This window comes from Phyllostomus hastatus, unplaced genomic scaffold (assembly GCF_019186645.2).
Source record: "Phyllostomus hastatus isolate PE091 unplaced genomic scaffold, TTU_PhHast_1.1 phas_contig_17, whole genome shotgun sequence".
Lineage (NCBI taxonomy): Eukaryota > Metazoa > Chordata > Mammalia > Chiroptera > Phyllostomidae > Phyllostomus > Phyllostomus hastatus.
The window spans coordinates 13729586-13751559 of NW_025333664.1; the positions used below are offsets into that span (position 1 = coordinate 13729586).

At 43.8% G+C, this 21974-nt stretch overlaps 1 protein-coding gene across 2 annotated transcripts in view; it reads left to right on the plus strand.

The window, feature by feature from the left end:
- CHD6 (chromodomain helicase DNA binding protein 6) overlaps window positions 1-21974 on the plus strand; it is a 168535-nt gene that overhangs the window by 50359 nt on the left and 96202 nt on the right. For both annotated transcript variants that reach the window (XM_045833464.1, XM_045833463.1), the window contains exons 3-5: window positions 4582-5102; window positions 19407-19554; window positions 21350-21499. In XM_045833464.1, coding sequence (XP_045689420.1) covers window positions 4582-5102; window positions 19407-19554; window positions 21350-21499 — 819 coding nt within the window. The remainder of the gene's footprint in view (window positions 1-4581; window positions 5103-19406; window positions 19555-21349; window positions 21500-21974) is intronic.

Here is a 21974-nt window from a genome sequence, read left to right on the forward strand (position 1 = left end):
CCTAATGGGGTGGAGGTCCATGTTCTGGAGTGAACTTGGGCTTTGATTCCAGTAGAACAGGATTGAAACTCTAACTCTACCACTTAGCTTTCTAACTTTGGACAAGTTTAGCTTCATTTTTTATCACTTAGATGGGAGTAGTCATACATGCCTCATAAGGTATTGATAAAGATGAAGCAAGGTAATTCATTAAATACCTGGCATTCAATATGTCAGTGGCAGGAAATCTTTCAGTATAACAAAATTAACCATTAAACTTTGTCCTCTTACTGTACCACAATTATAAGATGTCAGAAGTAGCAGCAACCAAACATCCACTCTTTAAAAAACCCTCGTAACCCCAAAATATTAATACTTTTTTCTTCTTCTTTGGAGAGAATGACATTTAAATACATTCTTATCTTGAAAAGTCATCATTTCCTTGTGTAAAACTTTATCAAGCTAAATTAAACTAAGATGACAAATTTTACAAGTTAATCAAAACTCAGTAATAAATAACTACGCTTCTTATTTACCAGAAAGAGCATAACAGAGTAGCGTGCCAAGAACAAAGAGTTTAGAAATTGGCTTTGTATTGCCTGAAGAAGTATTGCGAGAAAAAATGGACTTTACTAAAACATTTAAAAATGAATTGCTGGCTATAGCCTTTTATCTACATTAAATAAACTGCTTCAAAGATATATATACACACACGTATGAAATTTTAATCTCTAAGATGACCTAGTATTAGGCAGAAAAAAATTAGCTAGAGAAATAAAATATGAACCATAGTCCCTGGAAAACCTGTGGCACTGCAGGTATATGGTACAGCTAAAAATACCATCCTGATGTTACCGCTGGAACACAGCTGTGATACGGAAATGCTGATTTTTATTTATCCCAACTCCTTGCTTGTTCCTGAGAGAAGTACAAAATGGGATAATTTTTATGAGGCATATGATAGGGACTGTGGTCTACAGGCAGACTCACTACCCTTAGAAACCTGAAACTGGGCTCTCCTCCCCCTGGTTCTTGCCCACAGTAGCTCAGTGAGGTGCCACATCAGAATCACCGTTTCCAGCATGGTGGCTTAATGTCCCTTTTGGTAGAAGTGGAAACAAAGACTTTATTTAGGCTCTTTGCCTTTTCCCCCACTTACTTTGAGACACATGGAAGAAATGTTTTTTGTCTTATATTTTTAATCTTCTACAGATATCTTTTTCAAGCTCCCAGCAAGATGCCTTAAAAATAAAAAATAAAAATTTCTGGTGGGTTATTGACAGATTATAATTTTATATTTTTTATTATTAATTACCTGCCTTTTGAGGAAAATTGCCCTTTTCATCACTAACTGAGCTTCGTTTCTTGGGTTTCCCTTCTCTCTGTAGGATGTCCCAGCTCTGCACTCCTTAGGAATGCAACCTTGACAGCCTTCTTTATCTCTCTGAACTGACCGTCTTATCTCTAAAGTGAGGGAGTAGACTAGACCACTGTCGCTGATTCCTGGGAGTGGAATTGCTGGGACATCAGTTGGGTATATGAGGTCTGTCCAGAAGAAGACCCGCCATTGTTGATAAAACGAGACCAGTTCAATGATGACTTCACTGTAGTAGTCAGCGGGGGCAGTAGACGCCACTGAGTGAGCATGTGTACTGTGGGGCCATCACATTCAAAATGACTGAGTGAGTAGAGCATCAGATCTGCATCAAATTTTGCGTTAAGCGTGAACGTTCCTCCGCAGAAACTACTAGGATGATTCAGAAGGCTTTCAGGGATGATGCAATGAGTGCGGTGCAAATAAACGTGTGGCACAAACGCTTCAAAGATGGTTGAGAATCTGTAGAAAGTGATCCATGTTCTGGAAGGCCAGCGACAAGCAGACACCTGAGAATGTTGAATGTGCACGGGCTACAGTCAGCAAAGATCGACGACTGACAGTGTGGAAACTAGAAGCTGATCTGGCGATTGCAAAAACTACTGTGTCTGAGATTTTAATATAGGATCTTGGCACAAAATGTGTTGGGGCAAAATTTATTTGGCGGCTTTTCCTACCAGAGCAGAAGGAACATCGTGCTGCAGTTGCTAATGACCTAATTCAAACCACTACCAATGAACCAGATTTCCTCAAGAACGTCATAACTTTGAAGGGGACTGAGGCATCATTGTCCTGTGTACAGGGTTTCTTGTATTTTGTATCTTCAATAAATGTCTCTGTTTTTCTTAGCATGTGGCTGGTTACTTTCTGGACAGACTTTGTATGTTTAGTTTTACGGAGAACTCTCTGATCTTTCCCCAAAGTGGCTGTATATGCCGTCACACATAACGTTTCTGACCAGGTCTGATCATGCTGGTCTGGTGGTCCAGCCGTTGTTATGATTTCCTGGGATGACGTAAATGCTCAATGAAACGAGCATTAGCTTTTGGCCAGAGGATTCAGGTCCAGGCTCACTCGCTGGTAGTGTATGGCCTTGGGCACATCACTTAACATCAGTAATCTTCCATTTCTCTGTATACAAAATGGCATCTTTACACTAACCCTATAGGATTGTTGAATGATTAGAGACATCATGAAACATGCTTTGAATTATAATCCATAATGATGTGTCCAGGAAGTGTTAGCTGCTGCTATTGTTACTGCCGTTTCCCTTGAATTGAAGATCCAGTTGCCTCTGCTGGAGAGCCCTGTGCTTCAGGAGAGAGACCTTGACAGGGGGTGTGGGTTGAAGAGAGGATTCCGCTTGCACCTACAGAGAGCTGCCTCATTGGAATTACGCCTTTAGAATATGTTGTTTTTGAAAGTTCCCTTAATAAACAAATCTGTATCTCTTGCATGCTAAGCAAAAACTGCCTTCCTGAGGGCCAAGTGTCGCTGGCACAGAATTCAGTAATATACCAGGGATGGTTATGCATGCACAGGATGCGAGCTTTAGCTGGCACCTGTTTTTGCACTGTTGGGTTTCTTGTTGCCTTGTATTTTCTTCTCGTGGTAAAAAACATTACAAATCCCATTTTCTTGTATTCGACGTTTAAATTCTTTTTAAGTTTACTTAGCGCCTCCTTTTCCTAAACCATCTCAAGAACTGAAATCAGCAATGAGGTAGTCAAACTGAATTGTTTTTCTCTTTTTGTAAAGTAGTGAGTCCTGCCAGAATGACCAGTTTCCTCTGGATTTAGGGCTTGTTTATAAGGCTGGACTTTAGTTATACTAAAGATTCCCCCCCAAATCCTTCTTTTCTTTCATCTTTTTTCTCCTGGGATTCTGTGTTATGTTTGGGAGTATCAGATGAGGGGAGGGAACTGTAAACAGCAGAAGGGGAAATGTGCAGCTGAAGTTTGTCCTCTCCATCACTCCCGGGAAGGGAAGCCAGGAAGCCCGAGCACAGACTGAGTAACCAGAACACTGGAGGCGAACCTCACCACCTGGGCAAGTGCCTGCACCCTTTCGCACAAACCAGGCCTCTTGTTAGGGGAGCAGGCTGCTCACACAGGGTGCTCTTCCCGAGCCACCAAAGATCCTTGTAACCATCTCTCTGGAAAGCCTGCTTGTCCCTCCCAGACTCTCCTTAAGTTAGTTTCTTTGTTCCTGACCCAAAATAAGTGACTTACTTTGGTTCTTACAGGAGAGTGTGCTCCTCTGTGAAACTAGCATCCCTGTTATTTTCAGATCATTGCCAACCTTAGCCTGGTTATGAAATGACAAGTGTACTCTGTCATGCCAGGCCTGAGAGTATGAGCTGTAACTGACACTTCCACGGGGATGTTTCCTTAAAAGTGTCATGTTAGGAGACTTCACCTTTATTTGATGGTGCTCAAAAAACAGCTTTGAAACTTCCCTTTTAGGGTTGCCTTCAGCACCTGTGACACATTCTTTCTAATGGCATCCATCACAATAAAGCTTCCTCCTATACCAGCAGCTGGTTTTCTAAGTGACTGAAGGCTGTTTGGTGCTGAGTCTGGTGAGTAAGTTAGGTGGTCATATAGCAGAACACCGTTTTTAGTTAAAAATAAAAGGTGTAGTTCTGAATGATCCAGATTTTCTTGTTGAAAATCAAACTAGCTGAATTTTGATGCTGCTTGATGATATGTAAGAACAAATATTTGGGGGACATAAAGCAACATACCAAGTTTGACCCTTCATCCTTATCACCCCAGTAATATCACCTTTATTTGTGAAGACATTTGAACAGAACTTTTGATCATTAGTATGATGAGTGCATTCTGGATGAGAACAGTGTGCTAGGGTTTTGTGTCCGTTAGTGACATCTAAAGGTGTTTTGTGGGAAACTGTCATTACCTGTTCTAGACCTGGAACTTAAAGGGTGTTTCAGATTTCTGCACACAACATGGGAAATCCTTGAGGTATTTACATATAAACGTCTTACATAATGTAACAACAACTCGGTATAGCTCCACCAGGGCAAGGGGAACCACAAATGGGTGTCCTATTTGCCACCGTATCCCCAAGGTCTAGCCCAAGAGGAACTAATACATAGTAGGAACTCAGTAAAATGTTGGATAAATCCATGCATTCAAACTTAATAATGCTCTTTTCATGAAGCATGCAGGAGAAGAGTAATACAATTGTTTCTCTCTTTTTTACAGTTGTCACATTTAAAAGTTCTGAATCACTCCCCAATGTCTGATGCCTCCGTCAACTGTGACTGTAAATCCCCCTCTCCATTTGAGCACAGCACTGATCAGGAAGAGAGAATTGAAGATGTTGCCAGTCACTGTCTGCCCCAGAAGGAACTGTATGCTCCTGAAGAGGAAGCGGAGACCCTTTTTCCTAGGAAAATGACATCTTATAATGGGATGGAGGACAGTGGAGGAGGAGGCACTGGAGTGAAGAAGAAACGGAAGAAAAAGGATCCAGTAGAGCAAGAGCGGGCAGCCAGGGGAAGCAAGGACAGGGAGCCCAAGCCAAAGAGGAAGCGAGAACCTAGAGAGCCAAAGGAACCCAGGAAGGCCAAGGAGCCCAGGAGGGCCAAGGAGCCCAAGGAGCCCAAGCAAAAGGACGGAGCGAAGAAAGTGCGGAAGCCCCGGGAGGCCTCGGGTGCCAAGGAGGCCAAAGAGAAGAGGAGCAGTGCTGACTCTACAGCCAGGACGAAGTCCAAGAAGGCCAGGTGCGTCCCCTTCTCCCCGCTCCGAGCACTTGGCTCTGTCTCCACAGAGCAGTTTGCCTTTGGGCTTACTCCAGCCCCTGGACACGACTGTACTGCTTTCAGCCAAAGTGAACCACTTTCGCAGCTCCTAATGAGAGAGAGATAACCTAGTGCTGACCCAGCAATTTCTTGCCATTCCTTTTGAATTAAGAATTAAAGTATGTTGGCACACACAGAGTATAAGGGAAGGGACGCCGTAGGTGTGATTCAGGGAGGGCAGTGGTTTTTGGAACAGCAGCAGTGTACAGTGGCAGAGGAGGGTGTATAGTCCTAGATTCAGTGGTGCAGGTGGCCTGGGAGAGCCATGGGAGTCTGCAGATTCCAGACAGGAAAGGACTGCCAGGCTTCCCGAGGCTGCGAGCTCTCTAGTACATGTGTGTTCACTCCAGTCTTTTCTCTTGTTCAGTGATTAACACAGTGCCTGACGTGTCTGTAGGTGCTCAGGAAATGGTGAGTAAATGAGACCAGAGGAGACCACAGTGGTTGCAGCGGAAGTTCAGAGGACGTGGCTACAGGTTCAGTGCAGAGGGAATGATAACTGAGGGCCCTGGCTGTAGATCCTATCAGCACCCAGAGGCACTCTGCTCAGGGAATTCAACATCTGTGGTCTGTGCATAAGTGCAGTGTTTTACGATTTGTGTCTTTCTCAATTTTTTGTGCAGAGGACATATTTTGAGGACATACAAAACAAAAAATATATATATCTTTTTATGTATATTTAAGAGGAATTGAAGTTTCTAAAATCTAAGTGCAGAGGCAGAATATAGAGCAGGGGCACCCATACAAAGTACAGAGATGTGAACGCCAACAGAACATACAGTAACGAGGCCATCAGTGGGGTGAGGCGTGGGGGGGTAAGTTTTCAATAGAGACAGCGTAGGTGCTGTCTGCTGCGACTCAGAAGTTACCCTGTGGTTCAGTTCGTTTTCAGAAGGACAGTTGGTTGGGACCAGGTGGATAATTCCATAATGCAAGTTAAGACTGTCTTATCATACTCACTCCCTTCTGCCTGGTGGGAGATTTCATCTTTTGTGTATCACAGACGCTTGGGTGGGATCCTAGGAATGTAGGACCCCAATTACCTTATAGAAGATCAAGAGAAAGAAGTAAAATCAGGATTCTGACTAGTGAGGAAAATGTGGGCTCTGCTTCTCAGTGAGCCCCGTGAGTATACTCTGATCTCTGATGTGCGCAGAGGGTGGCAGCGTGAGCTCTGTCTCTGCCAGTGACTTCCCTCTTCAAATTACTTTGGAGAAGCTGCAGTGGTTCTTAGGGTAATGTCATGTGTGAGGAAGGAGAATCAGGTGTGAGCTAGTGGAGTGATATATTATTATTTTGTACAGATTTTATTTATTTAAAGAGAGAGAGGGAAGGGAGCGAAAAAGAGAGGGAGAGAAGCATTGGTGTGTGAAAGATACATCGATTGATTGCCTCTCGCATGCCCCCAGCTGGGGAGCCAGCCTGCAACCCAGGCATGTGCCCTGACTGGGAATCAAACCGGTGACCTTTTGGTTCTCAGGCTGGCACTCAATCCACTGAGCCACACCAGCCAGGGCACAACTTACTCTTTTTATCCTCACCCAAGGACATGTTTATTGATTTTAGAGAGAGGGCAATAGAGGGGAAGAGAGAGGGAGACAAACATCTATCAGTTGCCTTTTATATGCTCCCTGACCAGAGGACCAAACCCACAACCTAGGCTGTGCCATGACCTGGGATCAAACCTTTCTATTTATGGGACGATGCTCCTGTCAACTGAGCCACACCGGCCAGACTAAAGTGACTTATTTTTATTACAGAAAACAAAGAGGAATTCTTGAGGATAATGCTTTAGGATTAGAGTAATTGGAGGAGCGTTTCACAGCTCTAATAAGGGGTTTGGTCTGTGTGTAAGAAGGCAGTAGAAAACCATAGATAGCTCAGCTCACTTTAGCCACTGATACTTACAATTTCCTTCTCTTTCTAAAAGGAATTCACATTTACTTTGTGTGTAATGTGAAACAAGGTGATGAGTATGCAAACATTGCCATAAAGTCTACTTTGGGGCAAGAGGAGGCATTTCCCAAAACAAGGTTGGGTGTTAAATGTATGTTTAGCGATACTGCAGGAACGTGATTTTGGTCTGATTAGTCTGAATAAAATAGAAGTGAGTTGGTAGTGCGTGGTAGTGTTTTCAAGGCCTACTCACTTAGAAAACAAAACTTCTTGGCCTGCCTGGTGTGGCTCCGTTGGTTGGGCATCGTCCCACAACGTGAAAGGTCACTGGTTTGCTTTCCAGTCAGAGCATACGCCTGGGTTGTGGGTTCAGTCCCCAGTTGGGGGTGTACAGGAGGCCACCACTCGATGTTTCTCTCTCACATCGATGTTTTGCTTCCTTTCTCCTGTCTGTATAATACATAAATAAATAAAGAAAACAGGTTGAGGCTTAGAAATTCAGAAGACCTCCTTTGAGAGGGTGCTGATGGATAGATAGGGCTAGTTATTCCTTTAGAAATGTGGGCAAGTTGCATGAGGTTTGATTTTTGGACTATGTAGGAGTGACTTGTAACGTAATAGAATTCTCCTATGTAGCCCAAATAGGGTTCTGGACTGGCAAGCTTTTTATTTCTTGTTTTTCATATATTTATAAAATTGCTGTGGCTCCTTTAATTAATGATCCTACTGATCAGCAGAAGCAATTTTAGTTACGACAGGGTGACATTAATTGATACAAAAATATATGTTGGTAATTAAGTCTCAGTTTTTTGAGCTTTTTGATCTATTCTCTTGCAGATTGGCTCAAGTACGTGTTTTGACGTGAGCATGTACTTGATTAGCCCCTGGATAGTGCTCAGTGGTGGTTACAGATGGCTCACTGAGTGCTTGGGTGGCTGTGGTTGCTCCACACGTGGTTCAGGGGCTTCCAGCCTTTTCCTCCTTCAGTCCGTCCTGTCAGCTGCCACCTGGCTAACCTTTCTGAAGCCCTGCTGTTTTCTTACTTACATTTGTAGTTGGTGGTATAACTCAACCCTCCTCTTCCCCTCTCTTCATTCACGCCATCTGGGAAATAGTAAAGACAGAGCTGGAACTATCAGCTCTATTACTGGTACACTGTATGGAAGAACTTCCGTTGGCTTTTGGCCAGAATCGGCTTCTTGTAAGCTGCTCCCTCAGCTGAGTTTACCCACCAGAGCGGAGAGGGCGGGCAGTGTGTGCTCCATGCCTTTTCCCACTCCCATCAGTTGCTAAGTCCCCAGTCGGAGAAGTGCGAGAAGTTTGAGGAAGGGAAGGACGTATGTTTCCAATATTGTTTCCTCCTTGGAAGCTAAACGTGGTTTTTCTCATGGAAACAGGGGGGCAGGGAAATGGGGATTCCCTCTAACAGTTTACACCTGCCTGGAAACCTCTGATTGTTTCTGCTCCCTCCAGGACAAAATCCGGACCCCTTTTTCTGCTGTTTAAACCCTTTGGGGTCTGACCTCTCCCTGCCTCCCTGCCTCTGACCGCAGACCTCGCCAGCTAGGTACTTGAGCCACTTCTCCTTCGGGTTGCTCTTGGTCTTTGTCCCAACATTGTGCCCTTTCTTTGTCCTTCTCCCAGCGCCCCAAGTTCTCTCCATTCTTCAGCTCTCGGTGCAAGTCCCAGTTCCTTCCAGAGCTCCCCCAGACCGGTGTGCCTGCACGTCCTTTGTCGTCTTCCTCGGCACTCGGAGCCTCACTTCGCTCTGTCAGTCAGAGGCTTCTGCTAGACTGAAGGAGACGTAGTCTAACCAGATGCACGGAGCAGTGACTTGTGATTGAGTGACAAGTGGCTTGAGAATCTCTGGTTCTTAGACTTTTCTCTGCCTAAGGACTCACCTGGATAGCTTGTTAGAAAAGTAGAGGCCCTGACCACATGCCCATTAGGTCTGAGGTGGAGCCCAGGAACCTGCAGTTTGAAGACTGCCAGATATTTAGAGTGTAGCTGGTTCTCAGTCTGTCCTTTGAGAAACAGATGAAAGATCACTGGGAAGATGGAACATATTTATGTTTTCATATTTAACAACTGCTAGGAATGAAAAACCAAAAAGAGGAAAAGAAATGAGTGGTGTAATTAGCCCTGTGAAACAATAAGAAATATATGCAACAAAGCCCCTGAAATCCTTGTAAATTCTTAAGTGGTAAGAACACTAGGAGCATGTCTTGTTCTTGTCTCTGATCTGACCCTATTCCTTATATAAGGCTCCTAAAGCCATTGTAATTTCCTAAGTCATAAGAACATTAGGAGCATCTTTTGTTCTAATGAGGTGGCTCTGGGTGGGTTCCTGGGTAGCTTCTAGGTGGGGGCTGGTCACCAAAGACCAAGCCATGATTAGAAGCTTGGTTTCAGCCCACCCCCCACCCCATCTTTCAGAGAGGGGAGAAGGGCTAGAAACAGAGTTAGTAATTGATCATGCCTAGGTGATGAAGCCTCCATAACATCCCAGTAGTAGGGGGTTGGGAGAGCTGTCAGGTTGGTGAACACATTAACGTGCCAGGAGGGCGGTGCACCCCAGCTCCACAGGGACAGAAGCTCCTGTGCTTGGGACCCTCCTAGACCTCCCCCTGTGTAAGGCTCCATCTGACTGTCCATCTGTATCCTGGATCATACCCTTCAGCAAACTGATACACATCTGCTTAATGATACACGTTTCTCTGAGTTCTGTGAACTGCTCTCGCAAAGTAATTGAACCCAAGGAGGGTATCACTGGAATTCTAATTTATAGCTGGTTGGTCAGAAGCATGGGTGACAAGCTTGCCTTGTGAATGGCATTTGAAATGGGGTGGGAGCAAGCCATCTTGTGAGACTGGTCCCTTAACCTGTGGAGTCTGACACTATCTCTGGCTAGATAGTGTCAGAATTGAGTTTGGTGCTGGTGTCCGAGAGTTGCTTGTTGGTGTGGGGGGGACCTCCGTACGTTTGGTGATCAGAAGAGCCGGAAGTCCCTTCTTGTTTTGTGTGAGTAGTACAGGAGACTCACAGGAGAGAAACAAAAGAACTGGGCTTTTCCTACACAGAGGTGGAAAACTGAGTTCTTCCCAATACAAGCACAGATTTCTGTGTCTCAGCTTTTACCCCCGCTTTTTTGGATTTGTCAACTCAGAGCAGATTTTTCTCCCAAATCTAGTAAATTTAGTAACATCTTGAAAGAAAGGTTTTCCCTGTTCTAATTTTCTTCTCTGATGGTAGCTTCTAGAAAGTTAAGCCCCAGACCTTCTGATTATAGAACCCCTGGGCTGTGAGTCAGCTGGTAACTGGGATGTAGGAGGAGTAAGAGTCGGCGGCTCAGCTCTGCCTGCCTGTGTGAGAAGGTCAGTCAGCCTTCTTCGTTCAGAGTGCAGATCTCTGCTGAGGGGGTCTCAGGCTCCGGAGCGTCCCCGGCCAGATTCTTTCTGCTGGGAGACTTGCTTGTGAGAAGACAGGAGACAGTGAAGGGAGACCCTGTGCTTTGAACCCACTGGGCTTTATGTTAAGCAGGGAAGGAGTCTAAATGATAATGGCTGAGGCCCACCTCTGAGGCTTCCGACTAAGTCTCCACTCCAGTTTTCTAAGAGCCACTGGAGTGCTTGCTCTGTGACCCCCAGAGCTTTCTAAATCAGGGTCTGGTATACAGTGGGTTTTTACCTAATCGGTAAGGGAACAGTTACTAAATAATAATGCTTGATTTATTTATCCAGGACATCTGTAGTGCCTCCTGTGAGCCTTGCTTTGTTTACGAGTACTTGGGTTGGGAGTGGGGTGGTGGAGGAAGGAAGGTGTCAAAGAAGTGTGGTCTGTGGGCCCTGCCTTTGAGGGGCTATCAGGAGTTAGAGAAACAGCCTTGCAAGTGTTCAAATAAAAAAAGCAGGCAAAGATACAAGCAAACGAAAGAATCTAGTGTAACTGTATACAGAATAGCTGAAAGGATTTACAGGATTCAGGTTCTGGGAGTCCCTTGGAAGAGGTGAGTATTGAGCCAGGTATTAAAGGAATTAATTAATACATGAGAAAAGACAAATCAGAAGACCAAAATACATTTAAATAAATGTTCTTTGGGGGGCATTTTCAGTTTTAAGATGACAGACTGAGCATACTTTTATTTCTTTTCACCAAGTCTTATTGAAATGCTGGAAGAACAGAGGGGAATACATTCTCCTAAGAGGGGCTGCATTAGTGAACCTTTGGGACAAGGAAGGCCAGTGGTATCATACAGATGGGCGAATGCTGTGGGGGGATCCCAGCTCAGAGCACGAGCAGGAGCTGTGTTTGTAGCAGAGGCAGAAGTGCCTCCTCCTCACAGTGGACCTGGCAGCCTTGGAAGAGAGCTGGAGGCAGGCCAGAAGTAGAGACGGCTTTACCTGTCTCCACAGTGGCTGTGTGGCTTGTCAGCCCCAGGCTGAAGCCGGGCATTTACTCAAGGGATACGGAGCAGTTTGCTCTGGGGGAGGCTCTTGAGGGCTCCAGGTGGAGGCTGACATCCACAGGAAGAGAGCCTGGGGGCACTAGCATCTCTGCCTTGCCCTGCCCTTAGCCTGAAAGGAGGACAGAGGGACAGCCGGCTGTGTATGCAGCGTAGAGTCCCAGGCCAGGCCTCCCATTCAGGGGTGAGGATTGTTGGAGAAGGCGACTTACTAGGCAGCAGAGAGCCTCACTGGCCACCTGCATTGCCAGCCTCATTCACTTTAAATAGGGACCATCCGCCAAAGATCACAGACTGTGGAGGAAAACAAGCAGCAGAGAAGAGGAAAAAGAGGAGTGAGCAGAACAGCTGTCTTCAGAAAAAACAAGTCAAGGAATAGAACTTTCTAACAGAAGATACTAAGTTAGAATCCTCAACTTCAAGATGAAACTCTGTCTGCAAAACAAGAATGGGTCATGAAAAAGGAACAGTCCAGAAACAAGAAAAATTAATGAAAATTTAAAACACAGTTGCCTTGACTAAAAAAAATTCAACAAAAATATTGAGTAGAGGAAAGAGCGGGGAGATAAATGAGATCTAAATTCATTAACTTTCATATCAGGATGCCAGTAGCTATTGCTTAATGTGGATAAATAAAGAACTAGAGGCACGAACATATTTGGAGTTAGGGAGGTGTCAGTCAGTGAAAGGCGATTCTGTCTGGAAAGTGAGGCTTGGTGCAAATAGGGATAACCTGTATGTTTTAATTTGAAACCTTCCTCTATTTTTTAATTTTTGCTTTCATTTGCTTTTATCACTTATAATAACATTTGTTAAAACTCTGCTTTTTCATTTTATAAGTACATTATGTTTTTGCTTCAATTTTTTTTTACTAGGATAATATGAACTTTATAATCCTTGTTTTTATTTTTTTTTTTTAAGATTTTATTTATTTTTAGAGAGAGGAGAAGGGAGGGAGAAAGAAAGGGAAAGAAACATCAACGTGTGGTTGCCTCTTGCATGCCCCTGACGAGGGATTTGGCCTGCAACCTAGGCATGTGTCCTGACTGGGAATCGAAATGGCAACCATTTGGTTTGCAGGCTGGCACTCAGTTGACTGAGCCACACCAGCCAGGGTGTGTTTTGATGGTTTTAAAGGGACTGAGGACAGGGAGATTTGGTTCTCATTTTGTCTACAGCTGACTATATCTGCACCAAAATAATTTGGTTTTTTGGGGGAGAGGGCTTGAATTTTTAAATTTTAACCAGTATCTTTAAAATCTATGTGACCCAACTCAGTTCCTGGATATAGGGTATAGGCTGAACTAATATGGACATTAAATAAAAGTTGAATTAAGTGTGCGAATGAACTCTTTGGGAGCAATATCCCTGTTTTCAGTATTGTTCTCCTGGGTAGAGGATCAGAGCCTGTGGCGAGGCCTGGACTGGAAGCTCCCGGGCTCTCGGGCTGGACCCCCCAGAACTGTGCGTGTCTGCGCAGGCAGTGGTTGGCATCATGCGCTGTTTTGGGTCGTTCTGAATTTGGGGATTATGGCAGCTCGCTGTGGCAGTGACTGATTCTTCCCTGCTCGGGCTTTGGTGGACATGTTATAAGATTTAATTTTAAAGTGAGAAGAGGAGTCTTTTTGAAATAATGCAGTTTGTTTAGTAAATATTTTCAGTACTTGGACTGCATGGGGGGAAGTAATTAGAAAATCATTCTTGTGGTGCAGTGCTATGACACACACAGACCGTTCTCCTCGTGCTCAGATCCAGCACCCAGCTCCTGTCTGTCAGTCCCAGCCAGGAAACCTGAAGGCCGCAACTGGAGGTAGGCTGGGAGAAAAGTTCGGGGAAGTCCGTCAGTCTAGTGCTTTAATGCCATTGTGTAATTTCTCATTTGGAAGTCAAAAAAAGTACTTACTTACCCAATAAAAACTGCAGAGAGTGAAGTCTGCACAGAATCTTGGTTAATGAAGCAGCGTAGCAGACAGGAGGAGGGACTAATAAATCATTGTTGCTCATACCTGATAGTCATCCTGCTGGGAGGGTGCAGCTCACATGGCGGAAGTTTCTTGCGTGTCATAAACACATGCTTTCTTTTCTTCAAAGTGTATATTTGTTTTATTACAAAGTCAGGTTTGATTTTGTTACCAAAAAGAAAATACTTTGAGCCTAAAAAATCTTGTCTGCCACTTTTTCTGTCCTGCAAGTTAGTTGGTTCTAACTCTGAAAGCTACAAAAGAAGATTGCTTTGATTCAGCATCAAGTGCCATTAAGTGGTAAGGGTTTAGGCCTTTGTTGTATTCAGAACTCACTTAGTTGCAAGTGACATAAACCCAACTTGAATTAAGTTAAAACAAAATGATAAGAGGGGGTTTACTGGCTTCAGGAATGAAGACCAGGAGTTGTAGTTGAGGAGTCCCCCAGAGTTCTTTACCTGCCGTCCTTCCCTGTGTCTCTCTGGGTGTTGGTTCTGTCCTTCGCAACCTTGTTGAGTTGTGGCTGCCTAAAACAATAGACTCGCAGCTTAACAGCTTTATAACCTAGGATGAGTGAGATTTATTTTCCAACCCACTCCTGCCAAAAATTTAACTTTGTTTTTTTTTTTTTTAAAGGACTCCCAAGTTGGCCTGGCTGGGTCATTTGTCCATGTCTGGACCAGTCACTGTGGTAAAAGGACGAGGATACCATGGCCCAGCCTGACCTGCCCACCCTTGTAGTCCAGGAAATTAGTGTCGGTTATCAGCAAAAAGGTGCTGAACAAACACAGTATCCATTTCAGCTGTGGAATAGGCATATATCAAAATAAATTATATTTATTGTGTTTTTTCTGACCCATTTGATAATAGGTTGCATATATCAAACCCTTTTATCCCTAAATACTGCAGTTTGCCTTTCGTAAGAGTAAGGTCATTTTCTTGTAGAACCATTGTGTAGTTACTGCTTTTGCTCACTTGCAACTAATAAGCAATCTGTGGGGAGAAACTTTAAGATCATGTAGTGCCTTGCTCCTCTTCAAATTGTTCTCCTTGACTTTAGTGTTCCTTGGTGATTCTGGACTGTGTTCATCTCTTGTACAGTAGTTACGAAGTGATTTCCTAGCTTCGCCACTCCCTCTGCACTTACCGTTTGGATTCTACAGTAAGCAAGAGCTCTCCCGTGTCCCTCATTTACTCATTATCTCTCTGTTATTGGTATGGATTCCTGTTGTTTAAAATGACTTATAATTCATTACTGTCTTCAGTTACTTTAGTGCTTAAATAGTTCCCGTTTTGACCAAGGAGAGCTCTTCAAGCACACTCCTGTCTTTTTGACATGCTGCCTTCATTTTTTCGGAGCCCTTTCTTCAGATACAGCAAAATGTTTCAGACCCATCTTCGTATCTTCCCTGTCTCTGCCTCAGAATCAGCCATTTCTCCGAGGGTCTTGGATACTAGAAACCAAGACCTGTGTGCTAGGTGTGCACCCTGCTAATGAGGCATCTTGGCTTTTTGGTTCTTTCAGTTGTCAAAATGGCGGGGGGGAATATACACAGTCATGCACATATACATATGTGCACACATGTGTACACATACAGTATAGTCATAATATGCATGTACATTTATATGCACGTGTTAGTACATGCACTTATATTAGAAAACATGAGTTCACACAGATGCCTCCAACTTAGACTCACCTCACAGCATTGTCCAGGCCCTACACCATCTCGTATGTACATCTTCCCTCTTCCTCGGGGGGAGCCAGCCCCCAGTGTCGGCACATTTACACGTTTGCCTAACCCTGGACCTCATCGAAGGTAAATTCAGAATCGCTTTATCTACGTGTCTTCCAAAAAGAGGCCAGGGTTTGTTTGCTGTTCTCCCCACTTTTCCCAAAAGCTGACAGTATTTGATCAAATATTGTGTTCATAAATTAGGTATTTTTTCCCTCGATTCAATGTTGTTATTTGTTTGAAACACACTTAGATTCATTTATTTCAGGTAGTTTTCATCTCAGTTTTAAACAAATTTTAATATGGAGAATTTTACCGTGATTCCGAAAGTCAAATTCATGTAAGAAGATATCCTCAGAGAAGTGTCCCTCCCTGTATGGGTCCTTTCCACCCTATTCTTTTCCATCTGTGCCTGTGGGCAGTCACTGTGTTTTGGTTATCTTTCCTGAGCTTCCTTTCATGATACAAATAGACATGTGCATATTTTATTTTTCTCTCTATTCTTTCACAAAGAGTCACGTGCTTTTTTGCACTTTCATTTTTTACTTAACACTGTCTCTGAAACTGTTCTATATTGGTTCATAGAATTGTTTCTTCATTGTTTTTATGGCTGCCTAGCACTCCATGATATGTATCCTGATTTATTCAATCACATACATTTGGACATTTAGATAGTTTTCATTATTTTGCAATAACCAAATAGTGCTACAGGGAATAACCTCATGTGTATGTGGATTAATATTTTGGGGGGTGTCTTTAGAGTATATTTCTATAAATGGAATTGCTGGATGAAAATGTACATGCATACATCATTTTGTTACACATTATTTGGCCACTGTTTTTGAAAAACCTGAAGCTTTATGGATCAAACAACATGAACCAAATCCACCTGTGGGTATAGCAGTTTAGAGGTTAAAATATCTTCATTTGATAAAACTCTCAAGCATAAGTTTTGAAAACTTATTTCAAAGAGGGAAAAAACATGTTTTATCTAGTCCTGGAGTATGAATTCAGGTGATATTTTATTGATGTCTTATTTGAAAATCCCATTTATAAGCTTTACATGGAATTTTTTCTTCTTGACATTTGTCTTTATCAGAAGAGTTCCAGGAAGCACTTTTGGAACTCAAAATTGATTTCGTTGCTGAAAGTAACCTCCAGAAAATCACTTTGGAGATTTCCCAGGCGGGGTATCTTCTTATTTACTCCCAAATAAGCAAGCAGTTCACCAGTGATTTTTCTGTTTTACTGACATATATTTGAGAAGGTGTTCCCTCTACTCCACCCTACCCCTAGCCTCTGGCCAGAAGAATCTAGTCATGCCTCAGACTTGACCTTGGAAGTGCCTCTCTTATGGCTGCTTCTTACGCCCATTATTTAATGGATTTCTGAAAACATGGAAGGTAAATATATACAAGACTGGTAGTAAAGTTTCATATTTTCAGGAGGTTCTAGTCCTCAATGGTGGCTTGAGCTTATTTACTATTGGGTATGATATTTTATAGTGAAGCACATATGTCTAGCATATGAAGATGAAACATACATGGTCAAAGCTTTCTAATATGATGAAGTTATATTTATTAGATAGATGGAATTGATTTCAAATGTTGTGAGGAAGGATTTAAGATTTTACAGTTAAATGGAACCCTGAGCGCGTGATTATTATGGTGACTTTTGGCATATTAATCAGCTGTCTTTAAATTTATGTCCACAAGTACAAACCTGCTTTTGTTAAGAGGTCCATAAAATCCATCAACAACTATAAATTTGTGCATTTGGGGTCGTTAGAATGTTTTGTGGCTGATTCTTTCCATCATTATTTTGAGATTCAAATAATATTAAAGGAAATTGGAAGTTTTTACATTTATACAAGGGAGCCGGGTTGAAAAAGGAGGATCAGGAGGCGTGGTATGGAAAGCAGCAGGCTGTGGGCGTGGGTCTGGAGAGCTGAGGGCGGCCTCTGCCCTGCGGCTGACTTCGGGGCCTTGGCCGCCTTTGAACCTGTTTCTTCCTCTGGAAATACGAGATTCATCTGCTCTGGCTCCCTCATGGAGTCGTGGTTTTAACAGTCAAAAGAGACTAGGAATGCAAAAGTGCCTTGTAGAATATAAATTGCTATGCAGTTTTCTTAATGAGAAGTCATATAACATGAGATAAACATTCCTGTGAAAATTGAGGAACGTTTAAAACTGTTTCACTTGAGTCTCCAGTCCTGAACTGGTAAGTGGAAGAAGTTTTGCTTTTTACCCCTGCTTGAGAGTACAAGCCTCTCATTAAAATGCAAGTTCTCTAATGTGGCAGGAACCCTGGAATTCATTGCTTCCGGTTGGACCAGAATCATTTTCATAAAGAACTTTCCTGATAGACAGGCCAGCCAGTCTTCAGCCTGGGGTTTGGGGGTGGGCTGAGTTTGTGCTGACCTGATTGGGGATTCGTGATGGGTGAAGAGTGTTGGAGAGAAGCAGGCTGGTTCATCCTGGGCTGGTATTCCTACCACAAGCTCATCACGCTGGATTTCCCTTCTCTAAACAAGGGCATCTCTCCTTTCCCCCCACACCTTCCAGTAACTCACCTGATGGGACATATTAATAATTTTGGCCCTTCCTCATCCTCCACATTCTGTCACTTGCTAAGAGTTATTGGTTCTGCTTCAGCTGGATCTTTAAATTCATTTTCACCTTTGAGTTTCCATAATTATGTCTAGTCTTCATTCCTTCTTGTGTGGGCGTGCCATTGTAGCCTTCTCATGCAGAGCGGGGCCTAAACTCTAGGCTGGCGTACGCCTGATTTCTTTCCAGCTCCGTCACTTAGTACTTCAGTTCACTTCCCTGCCACACAGCCCCACAGACTGTCTTCTACTAAATGTGCCTTTAACACTCTTCCATTCCCCAGGAATGTCACGGTGGTTAAAAGCATGCCTAGGTTCAAGTCCTTTCTCTGCTGTTCACTAGCCACGTTACCCTGGAAATCTAACTGAACCTCACTATGCCTATTGACACTGCCTGCCTTGTAAGGTTGTTGTGAGGAGTAAAGGAGGTGCTCCATGTGAAGGACTTAGAGAACTGTGCCTGCCTGTGCTGTCATGTAAGTGTTAGCTCTGAGGATGGTGATGGCCCTTCCTGTCTTCTTTCTGTCAGAATTGTGTGTATGTCCGCACTCAGAGGCGTTGTCCCGTATCTCCCCGGTGATAAGTAATTAATCCACCAATTAATGTATCCATCTGTCTATATTTAGTAAATATTTATTGAGTACTTACTCTGTGTAAGATATAAGATTGTTCACTGTGAGAAATATCAAACTTAATCAAGCATATATTGTCCTGTAGGAAAAGTACAATATAAAACAGTCATTCATTCAGCAAATGTTTATTGAGCAACTGCAGAGGAACCAGGCACTATATTGTTCTGAGCCTGGTGTCATATTTTAGCGACTAACTTTGGTGACAAATCAGAGTTTGAGTACCTTAAAGAAAAGCTGAAGTGCGTTGGGAGTGTAGGAAAGAGATTCCGTCAGCGAGGGGGAGGTCAGGAAAGGGTTTCAGAGGAGATGCTGAGAACACCAGCCGCGAAAACGGCCGCCTCCGCGGGGTGGCGGGGTGGGTACTCTGTGCCCACCTCTACCTCTCAGGGAGCTTTCATCTTACTTCTTTGGGCTGGGCTCCACGTGGTCTTTGGAATTTTCATAACTGTAACTTCCTCAAGGGCAGGGACAGTGTTGTCTTCATTTTTGAGTTTTTAGTATTCACTTCAAGTCTCATACATAGATGGCTCTCAATAGAGGATGGTGGCAGATTAGAGAGTTGTCACCTCCCATGTAACTTAAAAAGAGACTGAAATTTGATGATTTTCAGTATCTGCAAAGAATTATGTCTCCTAGAGAAGGCATTTCTATCAACTGAAAGAATTTTGGTGGTGTTCATACTATTTTATTTCTTATCACATTAATCATAGCCATAGTAGTCATGGTAGGGGTGTAAAAAATGAGTTGTGCATCAATTTATGTAGCCATTTCTTCCTATATTTTTGTATATTTCTGGGAAGAAACTTCTGTAGATTCTCCATTAAAGCCTTCCCTAGTCCAGGAGTTCCAGGGTGTGATATCATAACTTTCACCACGTGAGAAATCTTAGTTTTAAAAACTGCTAACAGTTTTAATTCTGAATTTCTCCTTGTAGCAAGGAGCAAGGACCAACCCCAGTGGAGAAGAAGAAGAAAGGAAAAAGGAAAAGTGAAACCACAGTGGAGAGTTTAGAGCTGGATCAGGGCCTGCCGAACCCATCCCTGCGGAGTCCTGAGGAATCCACTGAGTCTACAGACAGCCAGGTACAGCTGTGGCCGGGAGCCCTGGTGGAGGTTGTGGCTGCCAGGTGGGATCTTGCTGATGCTGATCCTGTTGTCCTCTCTCCCTCTCTCAAGCCTGCATCCCTCGTGCATAGATCTGGGCTGGGCTTGCACTGTTTTGGTGGGTGAGCACCAAAAGACCACAGGCCTTTTCCCTAGCACCTTGGACTTTAGTGTAAGATTATTAGTATAAAACAGTCCCAGTTTTTTAGTGGAGCTTGCTTCCTTCTTGGAAAGAAGCATATTGGGCAGTGAGAGAATGAATGGGGGAAATGGAATTGTGAGCCAAACTAGGTAAGGCTCAGGGCCCTGTTTTGCCATGTAGTTAATGTATTTGGGAAGGACTCAGAGCTGGGCCAGTCTTTGCATAAGGGCATTTTCATAATCTCAGTTGCTGGAGGAGCCAGGAGTGTTTTTATTGTGCCAAAATAGGAAGGAAAGTTTGGCCAAATGTGAACAAAAGGAGTTGCCCACCTAAATGGGATTCCTAAAAATGTGCCAAAGCGTGCCTACGACATTGGTAGGAATGTTCTCCCTGAGTTGAAGCAGCCTCTCTGGGACGTGAGTTCTAGTGTTTGAAAGCACTCTTTCCTGTGATATCCACAGCAGTTTATCTGGGTTGTGCAGCTGCACGGGCACCACTTGGAATAAGACCAATTCACTGCACCTTCAAGTATCACCTGGACCCTCAGAGATGTCTAGGTGGTAGTCATTGCAGAAAGGTGTCAGCTCCTGATGTCATAGTGGTAATAAGTAGTGGTATCTGGGGTGTCAGAGCCAGACCCCCTCACTGCCTGTAAATTTGGGCTTGTGACTGTCAGCTGTCCTGATTGGCAGAGGTGGAAGCACATCAGGTTGCTGGTTGATGGCAGTTGGCGGAGGGTTAAGTGTTTCTAGGATGAAGATCTTCATGTGGCATTGGGGAGGAGGTTTTTATATAGGACTGACCCCTCACGTAAAATTAAATGTTACAGAGGTGACATAATAAAGAAATGGTAGGAACACTGAAAGAGGCCCAGGAGATGTCTTTTAAAAAATAAGGGAGGTGGGGTTTTGCTTTGGGTTTGGGTTTTTTAAGGTGTGAGTGTTTGAGAGTGAGCCATCTGGCGACTGGCTCCCGGTGTGTTTCTGCTGCTTGGATGTGAAGTGTGCATGGAGACAAGCCGTGTGTTTTCTGTTGGAGGAAAGCCACTGGGCTGCTTTGTTGCAAAATGTTGTCTGTAAAAGGTCATAAGCTTCTTAATTATAGATGAGTTCTCAGATGGTGACTCATGAGTCTTGTTTTGTCACACTTAAGATGTCTCCCTGCATTTCAAGGGGTATTACGAGATTGTAATTAAATTGGTATTACTTAGGTTTTTTAGGAGTTATGTGGCAAGTATCATGAACTGAAGCAAAACCAAAGTCACCTCTCGTACCATTGTCATAAAATCAGAGCTGCCAGCTGTGCTAGAAGAGACCTCAAAGATGATGGAGTTTTCCTCCCATCTCTGTTTCACTGGAATAGGAACCAGTGCTAGGAAGGAGGTGAGCAGTTACTGTCACTGGGTTCTCAGACTGTGCCTTCTCAGTTCCCGGCAGTTTGGGTCCCCTCCCTCAGCTAGGTCCCATTCTGAGTCAATTAGTTCTTACAAGAGTTGTGTTTGAGGAAGATTCCTTTTGTAAAGTGAAAGAGGTCTCCTTCCCGTGTTAGTGAGTGTAGTTGAGGGTATTCTTGTACAGACCTTTGCCCCTGACTCACAGAGCTTCTCTCTCTGACGGCATCTTTGTCCTGCAGAAACGACGCTCCGGACGGCAGGTGAAGCGCAGAAAATACAACGAGGACCTGGATTTCAAAGTGGTGGACGACGACGGGGAAACCATCGCTGTTCTCGGAGCTGGCCGAACATCCGCCCTCTCTGCTTCTACCCTGGCTTGGCAGGCAGAGGTACGGCCTTTGGGTGGGGCGCAGGCCTGCGTGATGGGGTTACTCTGTGGCTGTTTGCTAAAGCTTAAGTTAGGTCATTTAACTACTGCTTATAACCTTCCGATGGTTTCCTGTTGCACTTAGAATAAAATCCAGACTCTTACTGTGCCAAGCAGGATCCTCTACCATTATTTCCCCAAAAACATTTTTCAGATGAACAATTTTTCCTCATCTCTCTCATGACTCTTCAGCCAAAAGGCTTACTGTCTTCAATGCCTGAACGAGCAGTTCTTTCCCATCCACTAGCCTTTGTGTGGGGTGTTCCTTCCTCCTGGAATGCACTGCACCACGTGCTTCACATTTTCCATGACTGGTTCGCCGTCTTCCAGAGGAGGATCCTGCCCCTCAGCCTAATGATTCTCGATTTCACTCCTTTGTGTTTCCTTCATAGCACTTACAACAACTTGTAATTTGGATTTATGACTTCATCTTATTC